At 38.2% G+C, this 25,033-nt stretch overlaps 1 protein-coding gene across 1 annotated transcript in view; it reads left to right on the top strand.

Moving 5' to 3' along the window:
• Positions 1 to 25,033, top strand: part of LAMA2 (laminin subunit alpha 2) — a 646,015-nt gene that overhangs the window by 604,511 nt on the left and 16,471 nt on the right. Inside the window, exons 54-61 of the mRNA XM_007190832.3 lie at positions 899 to 1,019; positions 3,496 to 3,672; positions 7,326 to 7,474; positions 12,093 to 12,269; positions 12,509 to 12,677; positions 21,755 to 21,867; positions 22,194 to 22,383; positions 24,322 to 24,477. Of these exons, the coding sequence (XP_007190894.2) occupies positions 899 to 1,019; positions 3,496 to 3,672; positions 7,326 to 7,474; positions 12,093 to 12,269; positions 12,509 to 12,677; positions 21,755 to 21,867; positions 22,194 to 22,383; positions 24,322 to 24,477 (1,252 nt within the window). The remainder of the gene's footprint in view (positions 1 to 898; positions 1,020 to 3,495; positions 3,673 to 7,325; positions 7,475 to 12,092; positions 12,270 to 12,508; positions 12,678 to 21,754; positions 21,868 to 22,193; positions 22,384 to 24,321; positions 24,478 to 25,033) is intronic.

The following is a 25,033-nucleotide window of genomic DNA, read 5'->3' as shown; positions in this document are numbered from 1 at the left end:
CTGCTAGCTTATGTTTATTGAGCACTTACTACGTGCTAGCATGTTTATCCCTTTTTAAGAAGTAGTGAGCAAAAAGTAAACATTCAAGTGTCGTTTGGGTATTGAAGCCACTTTCAACCTTATTGGAAAAATTAAATGTATGTTTCTTGACTTTGGTTGCTTTATTTTGTTACTGCTGCAATACAGGATAAAGACTTTAAGGTCAATCTATAAACTTAATCTTAAAGTATCTTTTTTTTAGACTATGTAATCCAAAAGAATGTTTCTCAGGTTTTATTTGACTTAAAATCTTTAAAGAGAAATATGACATTATCTTATTCTTCAGCTAACCACCCCCCAAAAAACAGTCTCAATGAAAATATTATCTTTTCAAAATCAATGTTTCCAGATATTTTTTAAATTTTGAGCAGGATTTTATTTAACTTTGTCGGTATGTAGTTTGATTATGCCGTCCCATACAAGTTCTGCCCTTTGTTGGAAAAAAAGGAACACATTTCATTATGCATATGAAGCACTTCATAAGAAGTCAGTTCATTCCTGTACCTTGTATTTAAATGCAATAGGTGAGATTATTTTTTTAAAGGAGAGGAAGAAGAACTACATAAAGACTCCTTGTGCAGGATGGTGCTCATATCCACTTATCCAACCAGGAGCTAATGGAAGCATAGTTTGCTGGGTGCGTGCGTGTGTGTGTGCACAGTCTGAGAGACGTGCCTGCCTGTGCAGCAATTCGGGAAGCATAGTTTGCTGGGTGCGTGTGTGCGTGTGTGCACAGTCTGAGAGACGTGCCTGCCTGTGCAGCACTTTGCTCCGTATGGCTTTCATCCACTAGGCACACACACTATACCGCCATTGCCCTAATGATATTGCTTTTGTTTTCCATTTAACTTTTCAACAGGCCGGAAGTAAATTTGAAGAAATATTCTGGCTGCCTCAAAGATATTGAAATTTCAAGAACTCCATATAATATACTTAGCAGCCCTGATTATGTTGGTGTTACCAAAGGATGTTCACTGGAGGTTGGTCTCTTCTTAATGACTTCCTAAATACATTCACATCAGAGTTCACTTACTTAGGTTGGGTCTATTACGGGGACCAGTCCTTGTTAATATATTTTAAATTCCTACTGACCCTAGTCTTAGCTATGCATAAATAATAAAGCAAGATTGAAGTACTTCTGTAAGTTTTCATGATCAACTGAACTTAGGAGAACAGTATTATAGAGACCCCAAATTGTGAACCGGTTTCCCACATGTACAGCACTTCATAGCATGTATTTTTAATATTAATCTCTTTTCTGGTTCCTTCTTCCTTTCCCACACTACTTTTCTCTGTTCCTCATTTTTCTCATCTATATTAGATTTAGTTTATCTTCATGGATTTTATATAGCTTTATTAGCAGCCTTAAATTATTTTTCTGAAATGTGTTAGGAGTTTACACAAATAGCAAGTAATAGTTTACACCATGATCATTAGTGCATAGAATCTTGTTCACAGCTTAGAAGTCAAACCTCCTTTTCTTTGAAAATGGCACATAGTGGGAACCATCTACAAAGACTTGGCTTTGACGGGACTGCAAAGTCCCCTGTTATCCGGTGTCTTCAGTATCTTTTCTTTATTGCCAAAGCAGCCCAGAAGCTTCCTGATACCACTTGACTATTTTGCACTGACTCTTCAGTAGAGGCTGACCCATAGGAGAGAGGAACACAGGTCACAGCTCTGCTCTCTTATTATATCTGTAAACAAGATACAACAGTCATCAGCAAATATTAGTAAAAGTTTTATGGGAATTCTAAAAGTGATGAGTTTGTTTAAAAAGAAAATGTTAAATATATCATACTTACAAATTTTTAATTACCCTGATGTGACACAACTATTCATTTTAGCTGCTTCCTCCAATTAAGATTATGTTAAAGCATTGTGATAGGAGATGAAGGGATTTGGGGGAAAAGAAAAAGTAAATCGCCATGAGGTTTAAAGACTGAAACAGAACTTTCAGGGTCTTCACTGTGCCTAGTTATACAGTCTCCAAGTTGGAATTAGCCATAGACATCCACCCTGAGAAGCTTGGGAATGAGGATAAAGGAAGTACATACAGAATCGAATCGCTAAGAATCCATACTAGCCTCTTTTTACTCGGAGTTTTAATCTTCCAAAGCCTAACTCTCATCCACATGCAAAAGACATATACATGAGGATGGAAAACTGTCCAGAAAATGAATAGCCTGTATGTGTGGAAATGATGATTCTATAAAGGCACTTTTCAATAACTGGGAATTATTTGCAACTAAAATATGATGCAGAAAGTTCAATATTTGATAAATATTGAAAAGTCTGCACAGTAGTTTTATTTGAAGTATCCAAAATTCTATGATTTGAAAATTGGAATCAAAAACAGATTATACATTTTACAACACATTTAACTGGGCCTGAAACACTGTGGAGGAAAATAACCTGCATTAAAGGATTCCTTGTTTTCACTCCAGCCAAATCCAGGACTTTTTAAATGAATATTTTAAGCACTTTAAATGCCCAACTCCATGGGCGTGCTTAAATAAGTCCTAGCATAGTCATACAGTGGAATGACCTCCTGCTATTAAAAGTGATGATGAGATCTGTGTTTACTGACAGAGAGATGTCCTCCACATGTGAAGTGAGAAAGAGAAGTTACAAATGAACGTGCCTGTCATAATTCAGTTTAAATATAGACAGGAGGAGAGAGGAAGAGGGCAAGGTGTAAAAGATAAAATGAGTGAATGAAGACATGCATGCATGCATGTGTGAATGAATGGATTAGAAAAAGCTATATGCTTCTACACAGCTTTGGAATGGGGGTGATTTTTACTTTCTCCCTTTTGCACTTTGTTACTGTTTAAAATGTTACTGTTTTAATTTTATTATCAGCAAGGACAATGATACTACTTTCATTCTGAGAAGAAACCTAGACTAAGAAATATTTGGTTTATTTATTTTTAAGATATAGATTGTATCTGATTTTTTAAAAATTCCGCTAGAGTGTCTTTATATACTTGAGAGCAGCAGACATCTTTACCTTGGGCTCTTCACTGAGAAAGAATGCAACCAGAGACCATGGTCAGACTCAGCTGTAAAACATAAGCAATTAGTTGGTAGATGGTATTCCAGGGATCCATTAGAGAGTTTTCAAGGGAGACTTAGCAAGACAGATTTAAACCAGAAGAAAATGTTACCTGTCAGTGATAATCTTTTATATTTCAAATCAAAAGTTCTAGAATAAAAGCAGAGGCCCCAATTTTTATTTTAACTCAAACTGCTCAGAAAATTCAGTTACAGCTAGAAATAATATTTCTTTAGTTGCTCTTAAGCTCTCCATGTAACTGTGGGTTTTTATGTGTTCTAAAATGACACTGTATTTCATAGTAACATTGAGTGCATTGAGGAGGGTGAGTGAGATGGAGAAATTAATTTAAATGTTCATTTCTAATCCTTTCTTCCCTTCTTTCCTTTTACCCAAAGAACGTTTACACAGTTAGCTTCCCGAAGCCTGGCTTTGTAGAGCTGTCCCCTGTGCCTATTGATGTAGGAACAGAAATCAACCTGTCCTTCAGCACCAAGAATGAGTCTGGTATTATTCTCTTGGGAAGTGGAGGGACACCAGCGCCACCTAGGAGAAAACGAAGGCAAACTGGACAGGTACCTTCACACCTAGCTAATAATGCATTTTCCCTAATGCTTATATAAAATAATTTTATAGAGACTCAGGTGAAGCATTTACAGATTATAAATTGTTTTTATATTTTTTGATTTGCATCATTTATTTCCACTATCATCTTCTTAGGACAATTATCTCCACTAGGATTTTCCTGTTGGTCAGTTCTAGGTGCAGACACACTTGTATTTACATCCATATTTCATATGGATTTTGCATATATAAAGAGAGAAAGCATAAAATACATTCACATTGTGTTAATCTTCTCTCTAAGTCCAATTTCCTACCAGATCTGTAGATAACCAGATGGAGTCCCTTACATTTAAATTTAAATTTAAATTTTTTAGGATCAGTTTCCCATTTTCACTAGCTAATGTGATACAGTCTGTTGGAGCCTAACCTGCTGCACCCTCTCTGGACAGAGAGAAGGCAGAGAATGGACCTGGGCAGGAGACGGTGAAGAGAACACAACCAACACAGGCATGGACACTAGTGACATTAAAATAAAGCCTGCACAGTGTCTGCTTTGTAGGGTTGTGAGCTTTAGTTTTCATACCCCCTAGCCATTTGATTCTGTTAAAAGCTGTCTCTTAGTTGTCCTGATCTAGGCACCATAACTCTTTACTGCATGGATATTCCTCCAATACTTTCAATCACATTTTTAAAGATATACCTTTTTCCATTTAATCTCATTTTTCTCAGTGAAAGTGTGCTTAGGAATTACCAGTATGCCATGGCCAAAGCACAGAGTGCTTTACAAATATAGCCTTAAATATGCATGCATTCTTGTAAATCAGGTTGTGTTGTTTGTGATTATATGTTTTTTAAAATCACTTTTAGCATTTAAAATTTAGTAATGGGTAGTCATATAATAATACTATTTTCTTCCCCCACAAAAAAAATAAACACTAAACAAAATATGGTTGACCCTTGAACAGCACAAGTTTGAAGTGCACAGGTCCAGACATACACGGGTTTTATTCAATAGTAAATACAACAGTACCACACGATCCGAGGTTGGTTGAAACTGAGGATGCAGAACATCTGATACGCAGGAACTGCGTATAGGGAGGGCTGACTATAATTTATACTCAGATTTTTGACTGTGCGGAGGGTCAGCGCCCCGTGTTGTTCAAAGGTCAGCTGTATTGGCAAATAAAATCCAAAGATGCATTACCATGAGTAATTTGCAATATCTCAGGAATACAAAGGTGGCTTGATATTAGAAAATCTAAAATCATATAATCATTTTGATAAATGCAGAGAAAACTTTTGGTAAAACTTAACAACCAAAAAAAAAAAAAAAACTTAACAACCATTCCTGATTAAAAACAAACAAACAAAAAAGACTTGGTAAACTAAGAACAGGCTGGGGCTTCTTGATAGGAAAACATTATAAACATTTTCTATGAAATCAAGCCCAAGAAAAGATGAATATTATCACTATATCGGTCTTAGCCAATACGACAACAAAAGAACAAGTAAATATAGTACAAGAACAAGTATATAATTTAAGAATAAATATAACAAAACAAATGTTAAGACCTATATGGAAAAAATTACAAAACTTACTGAAAAATTACATCAGACTACTTATTAAAGTCAACATGTTAATGGAAAGATTCAGTGTTAAAAATATATCAGTTCTCCACAAAATGATATGTAGATTCACCTTCAATGAAAATACCACCTTATCTTTTTGTAAATCAGGACAAGCTAACTCTAAAATTTATATCAAAGATCCAAAGCCCAAGAAACTCCTGAAATAGAAGAATAAGTTGGTGGACTGTCCTAGCAGATATCAGCACATTAGAAGCTAGAGTTTTGAATCATGGGAGTATGGTGTTAATTCATGGATAACTCTGTGTCAGTGGAACAGAATAGAGAGCCAAATATAGATGGAAACAACATTTGGCAATAGGTGGCATTGCACATCATTAGGGAAAAAGTGGCCCTTTCAGTGAATGATTCTGGGGCAATTGGTTATCCATATAGAAAAAAATGAACTAATTTCTACTTCATGCCAGACAGAAAAATAAATTCCCAATGAATTAAAGCCTTACATATGAAAGGAAAAAAGTTTTAAAAGTTTAGAGGAAAACATAAAAGGATAACCTTTGACCTTAGGGAAGAAAAGGATTTCTTTGGGAAGAAAAAAAACCAAAAAATATTTTTTGAAGAGTAGAGGGAGAGAAAGTGGTATTTTATCTCATTTTTTACTATGTATAAGCACTGAATAAATATAAAATATAACTGTTCTCTTAAAGCCTTTATCTTTTAATCATAAAAATAAAATTATTTTCTCACTGCTACAAATGATAAGCTAGTTATAATAAGAGGGCCAGATCAAACATTCTGAAATAGGTTTCACTAAAGGATATGTGTTTCCTAGGTCACAGTCAAATAGTTAAGCACCAGCCATCGTTTTCAGATTTCTCCTCATCAGAACTAAATAAATGGACTTGAGTCATCAGACTTCAGGATAGTTCTTAAAATAAAACATGTTCCCATTAAAACAATTAAAATGAGAAAATATTAAGCACTATAGTACAAAGTAAATTAGAAATAACATGTTAATGTTTCAACATTTTAATGATAATGAGTATCTAGTTTTTAAAATCTCATTGTCAATGCTATCTGAAAGAGGAAACAATGTTAAATAGTTCATGTCTGTTGTAGAATCAATACTGGTTAAATGACATACTTTATTTTTCAAAGCTACCAGTTTTGATACCCATAGGGTCATTTGTGATTATGTTCTGCTAAAGGGGTTTGAGAACTCAGCCAGCTAAAAAAATTTTAATTGAGTAGATGGCAGTTGCCCCTTTTGATGAATGGCAAGCACTAATCCAGATCCTCTGGCCATTTTGTGTTGGACACGCTGCGGCATAGACGATTTTGTAAGTTATTGGAGACGTTATGATGTTTGAATGAAACCATCTCCACTACCTCAGGTGACTCGCAGAGGACCAAGTGGTCACCGTGTATCAGGTGCCACCCCCCTGCTTCACAGGAAAGGGAGCAAGCGTAGCGTCAGCTTTGGGGAGAAGGACTGCGTTCAAGCTCCCTGGGGTTCATAAACTGATCTCAAAACCATACTGTTTCTATAGTAACAGTAGCAAAAAGAAAGCAGTCCTGTTTGTGGATGAAAAATTGTCTTCCTTCTTTCTAAATGTGGGAGACAAGTTACATGTTGATAGCAATCTATCCACCAGCCCAGAGAACGAATTGAAATCTAAACACTCAAAATGCCGTGAGGTTGGGAGTCAGACCTCATTTCCAGAAGCTAGCTGTCCGTTTGTGAATACAAGGGAGAGGGATTTTATTGACACCCTTTATTTCCTGATGGGTTTCGTGAGTTAGAAGCCCAGTGCCAGCACAACTGTTCCTTTCAGCATTGCAAATCTGCTTTGCAGAGACTGCTATATCTCCACTTTCCACATCATCTAACAAGCAAAAATGGTAAATGATTAAAAAGCTATTTCCAGCTGCTTTAAATACTCTTTTTAAGAAAATACTGAGTCTTAACTTCTCAGGTAAGATCTCAGAGCGGATGAATACGCAGCTCTGTCAGGGAACTAAGGTAAGTCATAGATGAGACTCCTCTTTAATCTTCAATGACCATTTGCTGTTGCAGGCCTATTATGCGATATTCCTGAACAAGGGTCGTCTGGAAGTGCATCTCTCCACAGGGGCACGAACAATGAGGAAAATTGCCGTCAAACCAGAGCCGAGTCTGTTTCACGACGGGAGAGAACATTCTGTTCATGTAGAGAGAGCTAGAGGGTAACAATAGTCCTAACGACTGACTGTACTGTCATAACTAACGCGAACTCCTTTGCTCGCCTTAGTCCTTTACTGGACCTTTGTGTGCATGGACACACGATGCATTGCAAAACTATCAAGTAGTTTAATTTCATCTTCTTTATATTTCATACTTCGGGAACCTCATTTCCCTTGACCCTTAGGAGTCTTGTTCTTAACGTTTTTATGCTAGGTGGCTCTCCTCTCCACCTTTGGAAAAACCAAATGCATCCTCTGAAGCGTAGATAAGAAAACTCTCTCCCTCCTCACCTCTCAGATACTCTCTTCTCAAGTAGGGCATACCAGCCTTTGGCAGCTGCTGTTTCATTCAGGTTCCAAAGCAGTTATGGCAGCTGCTTAAAAATCCGTCACAGATAGAGCGCGGCCGCGGCTGCAGGACCCACGGAGCACGGTTCTGCGCATGCCTCGTCCCCGGCCCTCACCCCCCCACCCCCCACCCCACCCCCCCCCCGCCAAGGTGTGCTGGGTCCCTGCGGGACGGCTCCGTGAGGGAACAGAGTTGAGAGAGGGAAGGGAGAAGGCTGCCGTCTTGCCATCCGTGCACGGAGGCTGCCTTTCTGCAGATCCACCAGAGCACCTGCTTCCCAGCCCTGAGTCAGGGAATTGCTTATTAGTGTTATAAGCTGATTTCTCATTTCTTCAGAATGCTACAGTACTTCATACTTACTTTATTGGGGAAGTCATTTGGTTTTTTTTTTTCATCAAAATGTTGTATGACAACTCAGAGAGGTAATGAACTTAGACGAACAATTAGAGAAAAAGAAAACAGAAACCCAGAGACTTCAGACCTCCAGACCCACAATCCATTTATTAGACTGAAGACATAGAAGAGACCTGGAAATCAAATCTGATGAAACCTCAAAACACAGAGAATACTTTTAAACACAACAACAGTATGAATGTGTAGCAAAAGTTCAAGTAAGCAGATGTTATTCTGTACTTAAAGACCTCCCTTTTCTAATCATCCTCTTGTGTGGATAACAGTTTAAATAAGTAATAAGAATGCCTTGTCTTCTAAGTAAGTGATGAAGCTCTCCTTGGTTCATGTTTTTCTATTACACAGAGCATTAGGTTGTGGGATGAAATGATACTAAGCCTTCTTGCAGAGTATCTTCTAACTGAGATGTTTAGAAACCATGATTAAGACAAATGAGGGATCAATATTTGGACAAACTAAGAACTTTTACTAATCTTATAGGCACATATTGCAGTCATGGTCTCTGAAGAGAAATGCAAACTGAATTTTCTCATTTGAATCTTAGGGAATGCTCTAGAATACTGATTTTACATGTCTTCTAGACTAGATTTCAGGTCCTTTGCCAAATGTTAGTCCTTCTCATTGTAGGAAAGACTTTCTAAAGTCTTTAAATTTTAAATAACTTCAAGAAGCAAATGCAGATCTGACAAATATAGTTGACCAAAAAATCATCCAAATATGTTATTTTGTAGAGAAAGGATTCTGACATTCTCAAGTGCATTATGATGTTATGCTAAGGTGTCCTTTTAACAGGTGTCTCTTCAAGAAGGGTATTTTATTATGCCAGCTCCACAGCTGTTGGCCATCAATCCAACCTTTATTTGATTAAGCCCAGTGTATAGTACATCCCCTGAAAACTGGTCGTTCAGTTAATTGGCCATATAAACAAACAGTTTTACTATTCGCTGGTAATTAAAGGATAATGTATTGGACATATTAGTGGGTTGTCACTGCAGTCTGTGGCAAAGCAAGAACTCATTTGCACCGTAATGTCTCATTCAGCACTCTGAGGTCAAAAAACAATCATCACCTATCCTTTAGGCGAGCACCTCAATTAACTGATTAACTAGAGATCACTAATGACCCTAAGAACATCTCCCAGAAACATATTTTAATGCTTCATTTCAATTCTATGGCATGCTCTGTGTCAAATACTAAACAAAGATTATGTCCTTGAGTCATTCTAAATGTGTGTGAGATCTGTATTAATATCCTTTCATCACAGATGAGGATATATTAACTAATTTGCCCAAAATCACATAGATAGTAAATAACAGAGGCAGGATTTAAACCCAGATATACTTGACTTTAACACCCCCATCTGTGCTCACCCGCTATTTAATCTTACCCTTTTTGTGACCTCAGAGATTTGTATTACTTCATGTTGATTATGATACTCCTATTAACTTGGAAATATTTGCTTTCTTCCAACACTATTTAGACCATAAATGTCAATTGTTATTTCTTTTCTTAAAACTCTGGATAAGATGGCAATTTTAATACCATTAATACCACCTCATAAAATCAATAGATTTTTACCAAATAGAGAGGCAAACTTTTCAATATTACTCTTGCCCTTTTTCTCTCCCTCTCTGCCTCTCTTTACCCCTCCTCCCACATTCTCTCTCCTTTTCTACCCCTTCCTCTGCAAAAATTTCACTTCCTTCACTTTGGTACCTAATTTCCTAGTTCTCCAGTGACCTCTGCCTTTTATAACTGCTTGGCCCTCTGACCTTCCACCTAGAGTCCACCTCAGTGGCCAGTAGTTCTAACTGGACGAAAACAGTAAAACCTAAGAGCCTGGAGTAGACGTTTAGGCAAGTAGGTATTCTCCTACGTGAAAGCATTCTTCACACAGGTACAGAATTAGGTTAAAGACCACAAAGTGGTAGCAAATATTTCAGGAGTAATTTGAGGTTTCCAGAAAGGGACCCTGGTTTGGACACTGCAACCCAAATATTTCTTTCTTACCATCAATTTAAAAGATTTCAGATTTTGTTTCTCGTGTAAATTGCAAATATCAGGGCACTTCTCTTAATATCTTTTACCAGGTACGCAGTTCATTTGGTGGTGGTTTGAAAAAAATCTTAGATCAATATTCCATACAAATAAGAAATAGAATTTAAGTAATAAAATATTTAATTATAAAACTTCAAGAATCAACTATTGAAATCTTAAGGAAATTCAGCTGACCTATCACAATACTAATAGTAATGTAATGATTCTGATAATGCTTTTTGCACATAGTAGGTCCACAGTAAAGCGTTTTTGAATAAATACTTTTTAAAAAGGAAATGCACCAGAATCAGAGAGGACATGTAGGTAATATCCCTATTTACAAAGAACTAAATAAAAGACCTAGATTTGATGCTCCTATGATGTAAAATGCAAACTGGATTCAGCTATAGTCTTCTAGCAGTGCCCTTATTAAGTAGTACAGACTCAGTGCAATGCCTTAGTTAATGCTTTCCATGGTTCGAAATAGGTGTTCTTATCCTCATTTTATAAATGAATGAAATGAGACTGAGCAAGATTAAATAACTGGCCCAAGGTCACACAGCTAGTAAGCTTCCATACTAGTGCTTAATTCCAGTCTGTTCCTTCTGAAAGCTCAGGCTCATTCGACATCTCCACCCTATGATCCAGTAAGAAAGGACCATTGCTATGGTCCTTGGCCCAGAGTCTGGCAAAACATCAATGTATCATTTCCCCTATTTTGCCTTTGAAACTAAACCCAACCTGCTCCCTCTACACCTCCTGAATAATGACATTTTGAGCCACAACGATATCTATTCTTTGTCTTATTCTCTTACATTTGAATTGTCCCAAAGTGGGCCAGTTGTTCAGTGCCATTTCAGAGCATCTTTGCCCTAGTTTATTGTTTCTAATTCTACATGTGGTTTTTCTTCTTTCTAAATCAAGTAAAATGGCATTTTAGAACTGAGTTTTCCACCTAAGTGCTTAGGGTTTTCTTGCCAGATGTGAAATAAGTTTTCAGTAATCCACTCATGATCCTTGGGCTATTGACTAACACTTATGACTAAGAGCCCCATGCTGACTATTGGGACTAAAGTTTAAAACCTGCTTCTAGAACAAAAGAGAAAATGCTTTTGGTCATTTTCATCAGCAGAACTCTTTGTCTCCTGATTCTTTGCCCCAGGATCCACAGAGTGAATAAGTAGCATGAGGTGCTCAATTAGTAATGTGTGAGTTATCTCTCATAAGCAAATTAGGGAAATTAATGAAACCGCCACTAAGGAAAATCATTGCCGAGAACAGTTAGCATGGTATTCTGGCCTGCCTCTTCTATTCAAAAGCCAGCAGCTACATTCTTTATAAAACATCCTGTAAGTGTTTGCTGTTGATTCCTGCAATCTAAGCTCTCAGGAGTACAGTTTGTTCCCCAGCAAGAAGATAACAGCTAGCACAAAGCAAGAAATACAGAGCTACACAAAACGTGACCCCATGCTGTGCTAAACCGACTGAGCCTCCTGCGATTAGACATTACTGCCCCTTACAGAAGCCTCTGCACCACAGGGTCACGTGTAAGGCCGCTGTTGTCAACCACCACCAGAGGCTAGTGTTGCAGCTGCACCATTGCCTTGTTTCCGGAAACTCTCAAGGAAAGTTTACAAGGGAGGCAGAGGGACAAGATCCTGAGAAACAGTACTGTTTGCTTAGTGTCGAATCCCTAATCATCAAACTTGGCTCTCTTAAAAGCTTCAGGAAGGAGGGGTGCGTGGTGGCAGGAAAGAGAGTTGGATTTCCGGTTGTGTTGGACGTTGTGTGTTTTATACTTGTTTATTTTCAATGTTTCATCAGCATCTTTACTGTTCAAGTTGATGAAGACAGAAGGCATGTGCAAAATCTGACAATAGAACAGGCGATAGAAGTTAAAAAGCTTTTCGTCGGGGGCGCTCCAACTGAATTTCAACCTTCCCCACTCAGAAATATTCCTCCTTTTGAAGGCTGTATATGGAACCTTGTTATAAACTCTGTGTAAGTGAATCTCCTTGTTACTAATTTTTTTTTTTTTTTTGGTATGAGCATCACTGTTGCATCTACACTATCCAAAACCATAGGGGGAAGGAAACAGTGAAGATCTTCAAGTTAGATTTTTTTTTTTTTAATTGCACTGATGACCTTTAAAATGGGAAAGGGGAAATTTGATGTCATGGTAAGGAAGCAGGACAATGAAAAATAGGAGAAAGTATTGAATTTTAATTATATTCCCTTAGCCCTATGGACTTTGCACAGCCTGTATCCTTCAAAAATGCAGACATCGGTCGCTGTGCCCATGAGAAACCACCTGAGGATGAAGATGGAGCAATTCCAACCGAAACAGTTATCCAGCCAGAGCCAGTTCCCACCCCAGCCGTACCTGCACCCACCCCAGTTCTGGCACATGTAAGTGTTTATATCCCGTCGCTTTCTCATTTTAACCCTGTGTTTTTAGTCATTTTCAGAACAAAGGTTATTCAGGATATCTAGTATACTCTACTGCTAGAATTAGAGGAAGTGTCACCTGTCAATGAAAACCTTTTCTCCTTACATCTTCCTTGGATTACTTTCTTTTATATGTCTGTTCTCCTTTAATTTTCCTGTTTATAAAATGGCACGTGTTTTCAGTTGAAAAGTTAGCACAGAAATGTCTACAGAATCAAGAATAAAACCCACCTACCATAGCACCACACAGAGGCAACCATATTGATTTTCAGCCCCTTTTATTTGCATTTTACATAGTAGATCTCATACCATGCATACAATTTGGTATTCTGTTTTTTAAAACCAGTAATACGTAATTAAAATTGTTTCTAAACATCATGCAAATGTGCATGTCTAATATGATTACATGTGTATGTGCATATGTGTTTGTGTGACAGAGAGACACACACAAAATATTTCATAGCACGGGAGGTAGTATATCCTTGATTAGAGCGTGGGTTCCAGAGTCAGACTGCCTGGGTTCAAATCCCAGCACTCTAACCTACCATCTGTATGAATGTGGGAAAGCTACTTGGCTAATCTATTCCCCTCAGTTTCCTCACCTGTACAGTGAGTATACTAACAACACGTATATCACAGAGTCATTATGAGGATTTAAAAAAATGTTTGTTAAAACCCTAGCATATACTAAGCATTAAATAAATGGCATAATTACTATACAGTAATGATCATAATGACTGCTTTTTAACAATTTCCATTCCATATTATTGTAATTTTCCTAACAGCTGTGTAAAATATATACCTATATACCATCATCCCATTTTTAGTTGAGTTAATAAGAATTAGCTAGCCTAAGTAATACACCCAGACACGGCCAGTAAGTGACAGGATAGGAATTTTGATCCAGTGGGTCTGATTATACAATCTGGTTCCTCATCACTGCAACACTCTGTGAAGCCAAATAATCATCTTTTAGGAAAACTGGCCATTTATTCCAAGCATCATTTCCTTCTCTGTAAAATGTGGATATTACACCTACCTTGCCTGCCGATGGGATTATTGTAAGAATCAAATGAGGTAATGTATGTGGAAGTTCTTTGAAAAGTGGAAGAAGCACACACACATAGATACTGTGAGGAATCCCTGCATTTACTAAGTAACTATATAGTATGTGGCCAGTATTCTGCCGGGCACTATATATCATTTCATTTGATTCTCACAAGCTATTAATTGTTTTATTTATGTTTATTTATATCATTGGAAGTATTATTAGCCCCCGTTCACAGAAGAAAACACCTGCAATCACACAGCACAGCTAGCAAGTGAAAGGCTGTCAGTCATGTGGGGATTAGTTCAAGGAGTTGATTTTCTCCTAAGACCTCACTGAGATCTGCCACATGGATTTTAGAATGTTTCCTTAGCTCTTTCATAATGTGGCCTTATGCTCGATTTCCCCCAGCAAAGGGAAGGCTAATGATCCTCCCTCCCTTCTGCCTCATGTACTGTTCTCTAGACTGTTATCCCTCATATCTGTTCCCTGGACTCAGGAAAGTGTTTTCAACCGAAGAATTTAAAAACACCATGGTTAAAATAAACGTTTTTGACCTCGGATCCAAATGTCCATTTGGATTCTATAGGAAAGTGGATCCTAAATTCTGAACAACTGACTTAGAATTATAAATTGTAATTAGCAGAAGCCCGAGAGACCAGCTGGTCCAATCGCCATCTTAATACATGAATCTTTTTATATGATACTTGATGTGGACTTACAGCCTTTGCTTGAACATTCCATTGACAAGGATTTTCCAGTGTTATGATGAGGCAGGCTCTAGTTGTTAGAAAGCCACTGGTTATAATGAAGTAAAACTGCATCCCTATAACCTCTACGTAATGATTGTGTTTCTGTAGCCAAACACATTATATCTATCTTCTCTAACACCCCTTCAAGCATTTGAAAACAGCTAAGTGTTCTCCTTTCCCAGGCTGAATATTCCATTATTGCAAGCATTCTTCTTAATTCTTAATTTCTAATTCCCATATTCACACTGATAATATTCTTACATTTGAAATATCTCTTTCAAAATATGGCACCTAGAATAGACCATACTACTCCAAGTGGAGTGCCCAGTTCAGAGAACAGCAGAGTTCCTCCTTTCACTGGTCTGTCAGTCATCATATTCTACTAATAAATACACCTGGGAATGTTTTAATGTTTTACACGGATGGCTCATGCCATTAGTTCATCATTAGGTACCATATTCGGTCAACCAAAACCTTGAGGGCCTTTGTATCACTTGAACTTCTCTTGAATCAGGTCCCTCAGCCAGTCCACATTGAATTGGTCTGGTTTATTGGTGAATAACCCTGCTGGTCCTCAGTGATCACCTTTCTTTTCTTAGTTGTGTTTCTGAAACACAAACTTTGTCTTATAGGAGGTCTCAAGCATATCCTTCTGTGGTTTCTAGAGATCACATTTTTTCCCTTTTTCTGAAAACAAAGGTACTTTTCCATCTGGACTGGAGATTTTAACTCATTTAAGTTTTCTTATAAGCTTCTGTTCTTATTCCAGTTTCCATTTGCTCTCAGCAGTATATGTTTTAACTTCTCCAAAAAAGAGCATTCCACTTAGTAGATAAGACAAAAGCAAAAGAGAGGTTGAGTAGCAGTCCCGTGCATTGGTACAGAAAGACTCATAGAACATCAGATCTTGCACATTATAATTATTTATGACTATGTGGTCAAAATTACATATTTTAGAATTATTTTTCATCTCTATTGGGCTGTACTGTATTTTCAGAGTTTCAGATCATGAAACCATACATATCTCCTCTTTTAATCTGATTTCTTTCCCTTATCTATCTTCATTCTTTATTTTTTGTGTGTGTGGAGAGAAGTGTCTGCTTTTTAAAGGTTACTTAAAGGTTTGACAATTTATTTCATGACAAATATTTATTAAAAGGCTACTAAATGCAGAGATGAATAAGACATTTATGACATTTATTTTATGACAAATATTTATTAAGAGCCTACCAGAGAAAGAGAAACTGACTGAGAGCCATATTTGAGAAAGTAGACATTAACATAAATAACACAGTAAGCAAATACGTGTAGAGGTCAGTCAGGATAAATGCCAATATGGGCTGCAAACACAACCTGCTAGCTTCCAAGACTGAAAATTAGAAGCATGGCAGGGGACACCGTTAAACTCCATCCAAACAAAATGGGTAGTGGTACCTAGAAGTGTGAAAACAGGGCCATAAAATGCAAATTTTAATATGTCACCATACTCACTCTCTTATACTTAAAATCTTTCAATTGAAACAATATAAAATGAGGATGACATACTTATGACATTATGTTAAGTGGGGAAAACAGGATATAAAACTCTGTATACTACATAATCATGTCTATATCAGTAGCTAGAAAAATGCATAAGAAAAACCTTTCCAAGCAATACATCAGATGCTAACAGCAGAGATATATGGTCCAGAGATGATTTTCATCATTTCAAAAAACATTCTTAAACGTGTTTTGCTTTCATAAATGTTTAAACAGATAAATTAAAAGCAGCGGTCTTTCAACCTTGATTCCTCCACAACATCCAGTTATATAGCTGATTCCTTCACTGGGGAAGAGGGACGTGGTGCGTGATCCCCTCTCAGCTCCTTTGCGTTGAGAGTCACTGAGGAAATAAACTGGGTCTTTAATGCAAGTTATCCACGATACGGGTCTGCCTGCCTGTCTTGGTATAACCCACCTACCTTTACTCAGTGAACTCAGGGGGGCTCACTGAATAACTTACTGTCCTCTCTAAATGTAAGTAAACTCACTGAAAAATGAGAATAATATCTACCCTGAGGATTATCATGGACTAAATTATACACTGTATGCAAAGCACCCAGCACCATGCCTGGCTGGGCATGGATGGATGGTAACACTCCATCATTCTTCTAAGGGAACTAGTTCGTTTAACCTGTCACACTGTTAGGGTGAGATCCAGCGCTAGGAAAAGGAGGGCGAGCATTCCTTTTTAAACAAACTCCAACACGGTATGGTTATTCTCTCTCAAGTCTCCTATCATCATTTTCAATTCTCACCATTTTCTTTTCTCTTTTTAAAATCAGAATTCAAAATTTTAAGAATCTAAGAATTAAGACTTACTTACACATTAATTCCAGAAGTGGGAACTACCTATCATCTATATGTTTCTTATTTGTTCTAGCACAGTTGACAGAAACCCTCTCCTATTGTCAGTTCCTTTCGTTTTCTTCTTCATGCCATCATACCCCTCCCCACCAGCAACTTACAGCAACAGGACGACATTCACTGTCCTCCAGGGCAATTTAAGAGCATCTTGAGAAAGCCTGTGAAATGGATTATGTCAATCCTATTATTAATACATGCCAGAACATCATAGATCAGAGAGCATATTTTATGCGTATTATCTCATTTGATAGTGTGGTAGCCTGTCTTCTCTTTATACTTTTATTCTTCAGCCCATTTAGAGCTGGATAAAACATTTCTACATGTTATATTTGTGGCTATTTCTCATGGAGGACGGGAGGGATTAAGAGTGTGGACTTCTAGTATTACAGAAAATTGTCAAAATGTGACAGGTTCTCAGCAGGTATATACGGCGTTTATACCAAGTCTTTACAACCAGCATGGCCTGTGTGGATTTGTATACAGTGAGCTGGCTGCACGTTTTTTGGGTTTTTTTTACTTGAAGTTTATTGGAAAGTTGAACTTTGAACTTCACATTTTAAAACGTGAATAACTAAGAAGAGCAGCATAAACAGCCATGAAGAGTTCCTGTGCTGTTCGGGGCTCCTGGGGAGTTGGGGGAAAGAAGTGAGCAGAGAAGGAAAGAACAGAGCAAAAGAAAGAAAGCTCCAGCAGATTGAATGCTGTGACTTTAAAAGCTTAAGTACAGTCCCGGCCAAAGGATAAATCAGTTGGATACTGATATGTATTTAAAGGGGAAACATACATTTTCCATACTGCAAAGAATTACTGTTCAGGCATTAGTGTGTAAATAAATAGTACCGCAAATTCCCACTACTTAGCAAAAAAGCTTATATGCAGGGAGTTAGCAAATGCCCACTACTTAGCAAAAAAGCTTATGTGCAGGGAGTTAACATAACTCAGTTTCTCAGTAAACAGCTTGAATAGGGATTTTGTATTTCAGAATATTAAAGTCAGTGCCGTAAAAAGTATCTTCCGCTTAGTATTCATGCCGAAAGAAGAGCATCACAAAGAAGCACCCAACTTCGCAGTTGTCATTTTAGCCCACATTTATTTGTTAGAGGATTTTTGACTCATGAAAGAAGAAAATGATGCTATTTTAAATTAATTTTGTATTGAAGTATAGTTGAGTTACAATATTACATTATTTTCAGGTGTACAGCATAGTGTATCAGTATTTTTGCAGATTATACTCCAATGATGCAATTTGTATATCACTCATCATTTGGTGCTTTCAAGAACAGAGATGCCAGTTTTGATCAATGCAACTGAAGTCTCTACTCTGCACCCATCTAGAGTCAAGGAATGCTTATCCACCAATCATATGCCATCCTGAATCCAATAACTCATTTCCAAATGTCAGCCAACAAGCAGCAGTCGGAAATGACCATGCTTTATTCTGATCTGAAATTAATTAACAGTATGAAGGTGAAAATGTTAAGCTCCATTACTAACCTGCGGCTCTACCCACTTGCCTGAACATGGCTATGGGCAGCACGGCTTCCTTCAGAATCCTCTCCAGCTGTGTCCTTGTTCTCACCAACAGGTGCAGGGCCACATTTAGACTCCCCTCTCGTCTGCCCACATCTTGTCACCTGCCAAGCAGAGACAAATAAGGAGCAAGCACATCCTGTCCTCTCCTATTTTCCCCCATATGTACTTTAAAGAGTCCCCACAAGGTGGCAGGATTGTAACATGCTGAGATTGATGAACCACTGCTATTTGTATTATTGTTTTAACACATTTCAGAGATCAGTGTTTCCAAAATAACACAGGTCATGTATCACATCCATAAAGACGATGCCTCCCCCTCGAGCTCACACTGGCTTGGAGGAGGACGATTCATCTTTCAACAGCCATTCTTTAAAGGTTCCTTATAATTACCTCATTAGAAGACCCTTCCTCTTAGCTCAGATTTCTATGGGAAGCAGGGTTGAAAATGTCCTTAATGACAAGATCATTTTATTCTCATGCAAACCTTGGGGCATTTTCTATTCCATCTCACATGGTCCCTCTTTAAAATGCTATTAGAAGGAAAAGAGCTGCTTGAGTGGCCAGGTGAGGCGCTCCACCCTCTGAGGGGTGTGAGGGACGAGGAAGAGGAGGCATAACAGGCAAACCTGCTGGGAATGTCGGGCCTGGTTTCAGATCCACCCATGGGAAAGGGATGCAAAGCAGACACAATCCATCCCGCCTCCCCTTAACCAAGTGAGAGGAGACATCTAGGCTTGCACCAAAAACATTACCAGATTAGACACTGTTGGGGAATTGTCTTTCCATTTAAATCCTAAAGTAGATAGATACACAGAAAATCCTCTTACACTGGACCCTCTCTGTCCTCTCTGAACTGCCAGTTTTATAAAGGAAGGTGATTGATAGACAGTTTATTTAACCTCTTTCCATAATATCCGTCCCATTGCAAATTGATTACAGTAAATGTCAACTCGGATGTCCTTAAAGAACAATGAACTTACATAACGGCTTTATACTTTGAGTTTACCTAATAGAGTGATGCATTTGTTATCACTCTCTTCTATAAAACTGGCCAATCTGAGAACACGGTTCTATTAGCCACTGTTTCCACCTGCTTCTCAGGATCCACGTGCTGTAAAAGTGAAGCAGAAGCCTCTCCGGGTAGCACTGCTCTTCCTAAATTTCAAGTGGGTGTACCATGTAACGCTTCTAAACAAACAGGACCCTTACAAAGTCAAAGGTTTTTCTAAAACAATGTAAGCAGGGCCTCTTTCACCTAGAAAATCTGATAACATGTAGCAGAGCTGCTCAGCTCAAGACCAGTGTTGGAAATCACGTGTCCAGTCTACCAGCAAGCAAGGTTTGCATGGCGTTCAGGCCACAATGCCCAAAACACGTAAAGACAAAGGGTCTCCACGACAAATAGCTGCTACCAATAAAAGACCTACTCTTAACAATAACCATTTTGATAATTTTAAAAATTACATTAGAAAAGTTGTTTTATATTAACGTATATATGTAACCACTAGACAGTGTTAACAGTAACATGGAAATAACCTGCTGGTGGTTTCCTTTTAGGCTACACATTATAGTTCCCTAATTCCTCCACATCCAGTGACCTTTTCCATCCCTCAGTTTTCAGAGCTGAGGGTTTAGAGATATTTTAGCTAAATTCTGCCCCTGATGGACTCCCAGCAGGTTGGATTCTCTTCGAGATTTCTGAGGAGGACTACAGGCTACTTACGTGTGTTGTGATGGTCCTCTCTACAGGAAATATCGTGAGAGGTTGATAAACGATCCCAGTTCTATTAATAGCATCATTGAAGGCTGAGACATTAAGCTACCAAGGCCTTTCCATTTGGGCTCTTTTTGCAGTCAGGGTAATAAGAAAGGTGCCACATGTTGATTCCAAGAGAGGCCCATTCAGCTGCGTGAATAAATAGCATGTTCCTGTTCTACCCGCTGGGTTTTTGCATATCTCTGTGAATTTCAGCCACAGTCTGCTCTTTGTAACTGACCATCTCCTGGGAAGCAAGAAGGGAAATACTTCCATAAAGCCCAATTTTACAGCATTTCAAAACACTTAAAGCTTTTTACCTGCTGTGGCAGAGTGCTCCATTTGACTAAGCTCAAGAGAAAAGAGGGCAGGGATTTTCCTCATCAAGTAAAAATTTCCTGTGCGCTGATGAGTCATCTCCAAGGTACACCCTGGGAAGAGCAGGCTGCATCAAAAGCCTGCCTTGGGCTGTTTGGGAACCTCTGCTGAGTCAGCGCGCACTGGGGCAGTGGCCCATCCAGAGCTATTAAGTGCAGATCTTTAAAAACAGATGTGTTGTTGAGAGCAGGCAGGTTATTTATTTTCTCACGTACTTTGTGTTTTAAGAGACTTCTTAAGCAGCTTGTACTTGGAGCTATTTTGTGAAAATAGAGACCAAGGAAAGGAATTGTGGTTTTGGTAATTTGAGGAGCCTTGATTAACTATTGAGCTGAGCATTACAGTAGCCAAGTAAGGTCCACCCAGTCAGGTCTGGCTACGTAATTGGCAGGGCCCAGAGCCAAGTGAAAATGCAGGGCACCTCATTCAAAAATTATTAAGAATTTCAAAATGGTGACAGCAGAGCATTAAGCTCAGTGACTACACAGGAAGCCTGCCTCTGAAGCTAGCCCCGCAGCGAGCTCTACCTTGTAAGCGCCCTAGGAAGTTGATCTTTGAACAGTGGCAGTTGAAATGGTGTATGGCAGGTTACATTAAAAAGTGTGCTGGGTTGCCTAGCAACGGGCTAAGCCTGAATGGGCTGACTTGCAAGTTGAGATACACCAGCTTGAAAGTCTAAATTCATGGAAACCTTCTAGCACCGATAATTTTCAAGAAAAAGTAAGACGGTGGGAGAGAGAAATGGGGAGGACAAGAAGGACACATTTTTCTACTCCTGTAACCCAGTGGCAAGCTTGTCATTTTCCCTGTTCAATCTTCTAACGATATAACTCTTCATAAATGAAGTAAAAGTGAGAAGGAAATTCCAGTTTTCTCAGAAATATGAATAATAGATTTCCTTAAAGGATAATGAAAACATGAATTAATCAATGAATATTTTTGAGCACCATTCCTTTGGCAATTCAAAGGTGCAGTATAAATAGTAAGTACCTACTATGTAGTAGAGTACAGAGATGAATAAGAGACAGCTTTCATTTCTAAGGAACTTAAACGAGATTTTGTGAGAACATTAAACTAAAATATAAGAAACCATTAGACAGTAGCATTACATTTTTAAAGAATGGAGTCCAAAATCTCTGCTCCTTCTCTCCTTGGTATTTTACAGGGTCCTTGTGCTGCAGAATCGGAACCAGCTCTCCTGATAGGGAGCAAACAGTTTGGACTTTCTAGAAACAGTCACATTGCAATCGCATTTGATGACGCCAAAGTTAAAAACCGGTATGATTTATTCTGAGATATTAGACAAGAACTGATAAATGGAAGTACTAAGTATTTTTTATTCAAGTTTAATTAACTATATTTATTAATAAATGAGGTGAGCTTTTTTAGTTCACTGAGTACTGTAAAGAATAGAATTATATCAATATTTGTCTGAGCCTGAGAAGCCAGTTTAGGAACTAGGAACTCAGCAGACCTGGATAGTCCTCACCTTGGAAAAGGTTTTGCTATCCTTTATGAAAAAGCACCATGATCAGATGCCACTCTATCCTAGAATAAGAATGTTCTTATTCTTCTGTTTTACTTCGCATACTTTTATTTCACAGTCTCACCATTGAATTTGAAGTGCGAACCGAAGCTGAATCAGGCTTGCTCTTTTACATGGCCCGGATCAATCATGCTGATTTTGCTACAGTTCAGCTGAGAAATGGCTTGCCCTACTTCAGTTATGACTTGGGAAGTGGTGACACCAACACCATGATCCCCACCAAAATCAATGATGGCCATTGGCACAAGGTAATAGTCCCCAGGATGTTGGCAGTTCCCTACGAGGGGGTTACTGGGTGGCAGCCATCGGCATTCCCCTGGTGCCAGTATTATCTTGCCAGTGCAGACACTGACTCTGGCGCTACTGGAATGTGGCCGAGGCTAAAAATAAAGTAAGTGCCATATACGACTGCCCAACCTTGGAAAATGTGATCAAACCTGGGTAGGTTTATAGTTGACCACTTACATGCCTCATCATGGTACTGTAAGATTCCATCATTGCTGTACATCTGTGGTTCCCAAACATCTGTCCACAAACTAGGGCCAGGCAATTGAAGACATTTCCAATACTCTAAGTAAGTGTTATTATTATTATGGGACAATGGAGTGTGTTAATCATAAAGCTCTATGTATTCAATTTAAAGGAATAATATTTATTCTAAGATTATATTTTCCTATTTTTAAAGTGCTAAAATAACCTCTCTTTATGAAATAATATTTGACCAACTTAAAAGCTGGCAACACTAAAATGGGCCCTATGGCTGCCTTCCCCCCCCTCTCCCACCCCATAGTAGTCTGAGCACACCAAGAGTCTGAGAATCTGCTACCTCATGTTTAAAGGCCACTGAGGTATCATTTCCACCAACAGTCATTTGGAACAACTTTTTAAATGTTGGCCTTACACCCAGAAGCTGGTACTATTATGGGCACAGAAGGCTCACCTGACAGCTGACTGTCCTCTTTGGCATGACTGCAAGTAGATAATATACTGCCTGATTAAAACGAAAACTTGGAATTTGTCTCTGCACCTGTGGTAGCCTATCAAGTAAAGCTTCCCTAGGTGGACCAATTAAATGTTTAATTTTTAGAGTAAGATATTATTAGATATTGGATTTTATATATTAACATATTTGGACTTGTCGTATCATATAGAAAGCCAAGGAACCTGAAAAAATATACTATAAACGCAAAGTCAACTAATTTGTTATCTAGAAATAAGAAATTTTCTAGGGAGCTTATGACTAGCAAATACTTTATGCAGGAGATCTCATCAAGGTTTCTCCTCATCTCTGGCTAACAGCATAATAAATATGACACTTGAGAAAAAGACATATTGTTGGGCCACAATGAGGCTGGGATTACGCTAAGTAGCCAAATTAAGGAGGGATTTTTATCCTTGCAGGTTGTTAGAAAATTATTTCCGAAACCAGAATAGATCAGTGTAAAATAAGGTCTTAAATTACTCTAATCCTGATGTAGATTCGTTTTTAAACCATTATTGTACTTCAGCATTTCACAGGGTTACATGCTCCTTTTCCTAAATTCAGACTCAAGGATTTTATGCTCAGGCTAGTTTCCACACTTTTTATTTCACTCTGCCCCAGAAAATAATTCAATCCACTGCTGTCATTTCAGCCCAGTCAGCCTTCCATCTTCCTCCCTGACTTTGTACTAATCAGCTGCTGCAGAAATGGCAGTGCAGCCCGGATGCACTGCATTCCTGCAATTCTGCATGAGAAGTGCCTCTTAAGCAGAGAGATATAGCATCTCTGAAATTGTGCTGGGAAGACCAGGCTTTGCTCAATCAAACCAATGAACTTTTGAAATTGGACATGAATTTTGCAGCCCACTTAATTCATGACAGGGCTCTCAATCTGCAAGTTTCCTTACAACAAGCATACCTCTTGATACAGATACTCACTTGGCAACTATAGAAGAGTCTTCAATCTAAAACTCACCCAGGAAGATTTTCTCCTCTTTTGGAGATGGTACTAATGGAAAAGACAGACTTTGAGACATTCTGTAAACAGATTTAATTTCACTTATGTGTTTATTTAGCACATACTAGGCACTCAGTAAGTTGTTTCACTTTTTCCTAAGGAATATCCTAAAAGTTCTTATGTTTTATACTCTGCATATTTGAAATTTATCTATGATTGGTGTTAATGACTCCTCTTCTTTTGGTAGATTAAGATTATTCGAATTAAGCAAGAAGGAATTATTTATGTAGACGGTGCCTCCAACAGAACCATCAGTCCCAAGAAAGCTGATATTCTGGATGTTGTGGGAATGCTGTATATTGGCGGGCTACCCATTAACTACACTACCCGAAGAATTGGTCCAGTAAGTGTCTAATTTGTTTCTTTGTGGCCTAAATAGCTGCCTGAGTCATGAATGTATTTTGAATTATTAGGTCACATTGGCCCATGACCAATTATAGATGAATAGGAAATCATCTTTTCTGAGAAGTGACAAATTTTCTAGACAGATCTGACTATGAGAGGCAATATTACAAAACAGAGTGTGGACCCTGGAGCCAGACTCCCTTGGTTTGAATACGTGCTTAACTGTTAAGTAGCTGTGTGATCTTGAGCAAGTTACTTAATTTTTCTTTGACAAAGTTCCTTCTTTTGTAAAATAGGTTAATAATAATAATACCAAACAAGCAAGGTTGCTGGAAAGATTAAATGAGGTAACATATTTAAAGTGCTTGGAAAAATACCAAGTATATAGAAAGCACTGTTTTTGAACCAAGATGGCGGAGTAGAAGGACATGCTCTCACTGCCTCTTGCTAGAACACCAGAATCACAACTAGCTGCTGGTCAATCATCGAAAGGAAGACACTGGAACTCACCAAAAAAGATACCCCACATCCAAAGACAAAGGAGAAGCCACAAT

This window comes from Balaenoptera acutorostrata, chromosome 14, assembly GCF_949987535.1.
Source record: "Balaenoptera acutorostrata chromosome 14, mBalAcu1.1, whole genome shotgun sequence".
NCBI lineage: Eukaryota > Metazoa > Chordata > Mammalia > Artiodactyla > Balaenopteridae > Balaenoptera > Balaenoptera acutorostrata.
This window is presented reverse-complemented; position numbering and strand designations above follow the sequence as displayed.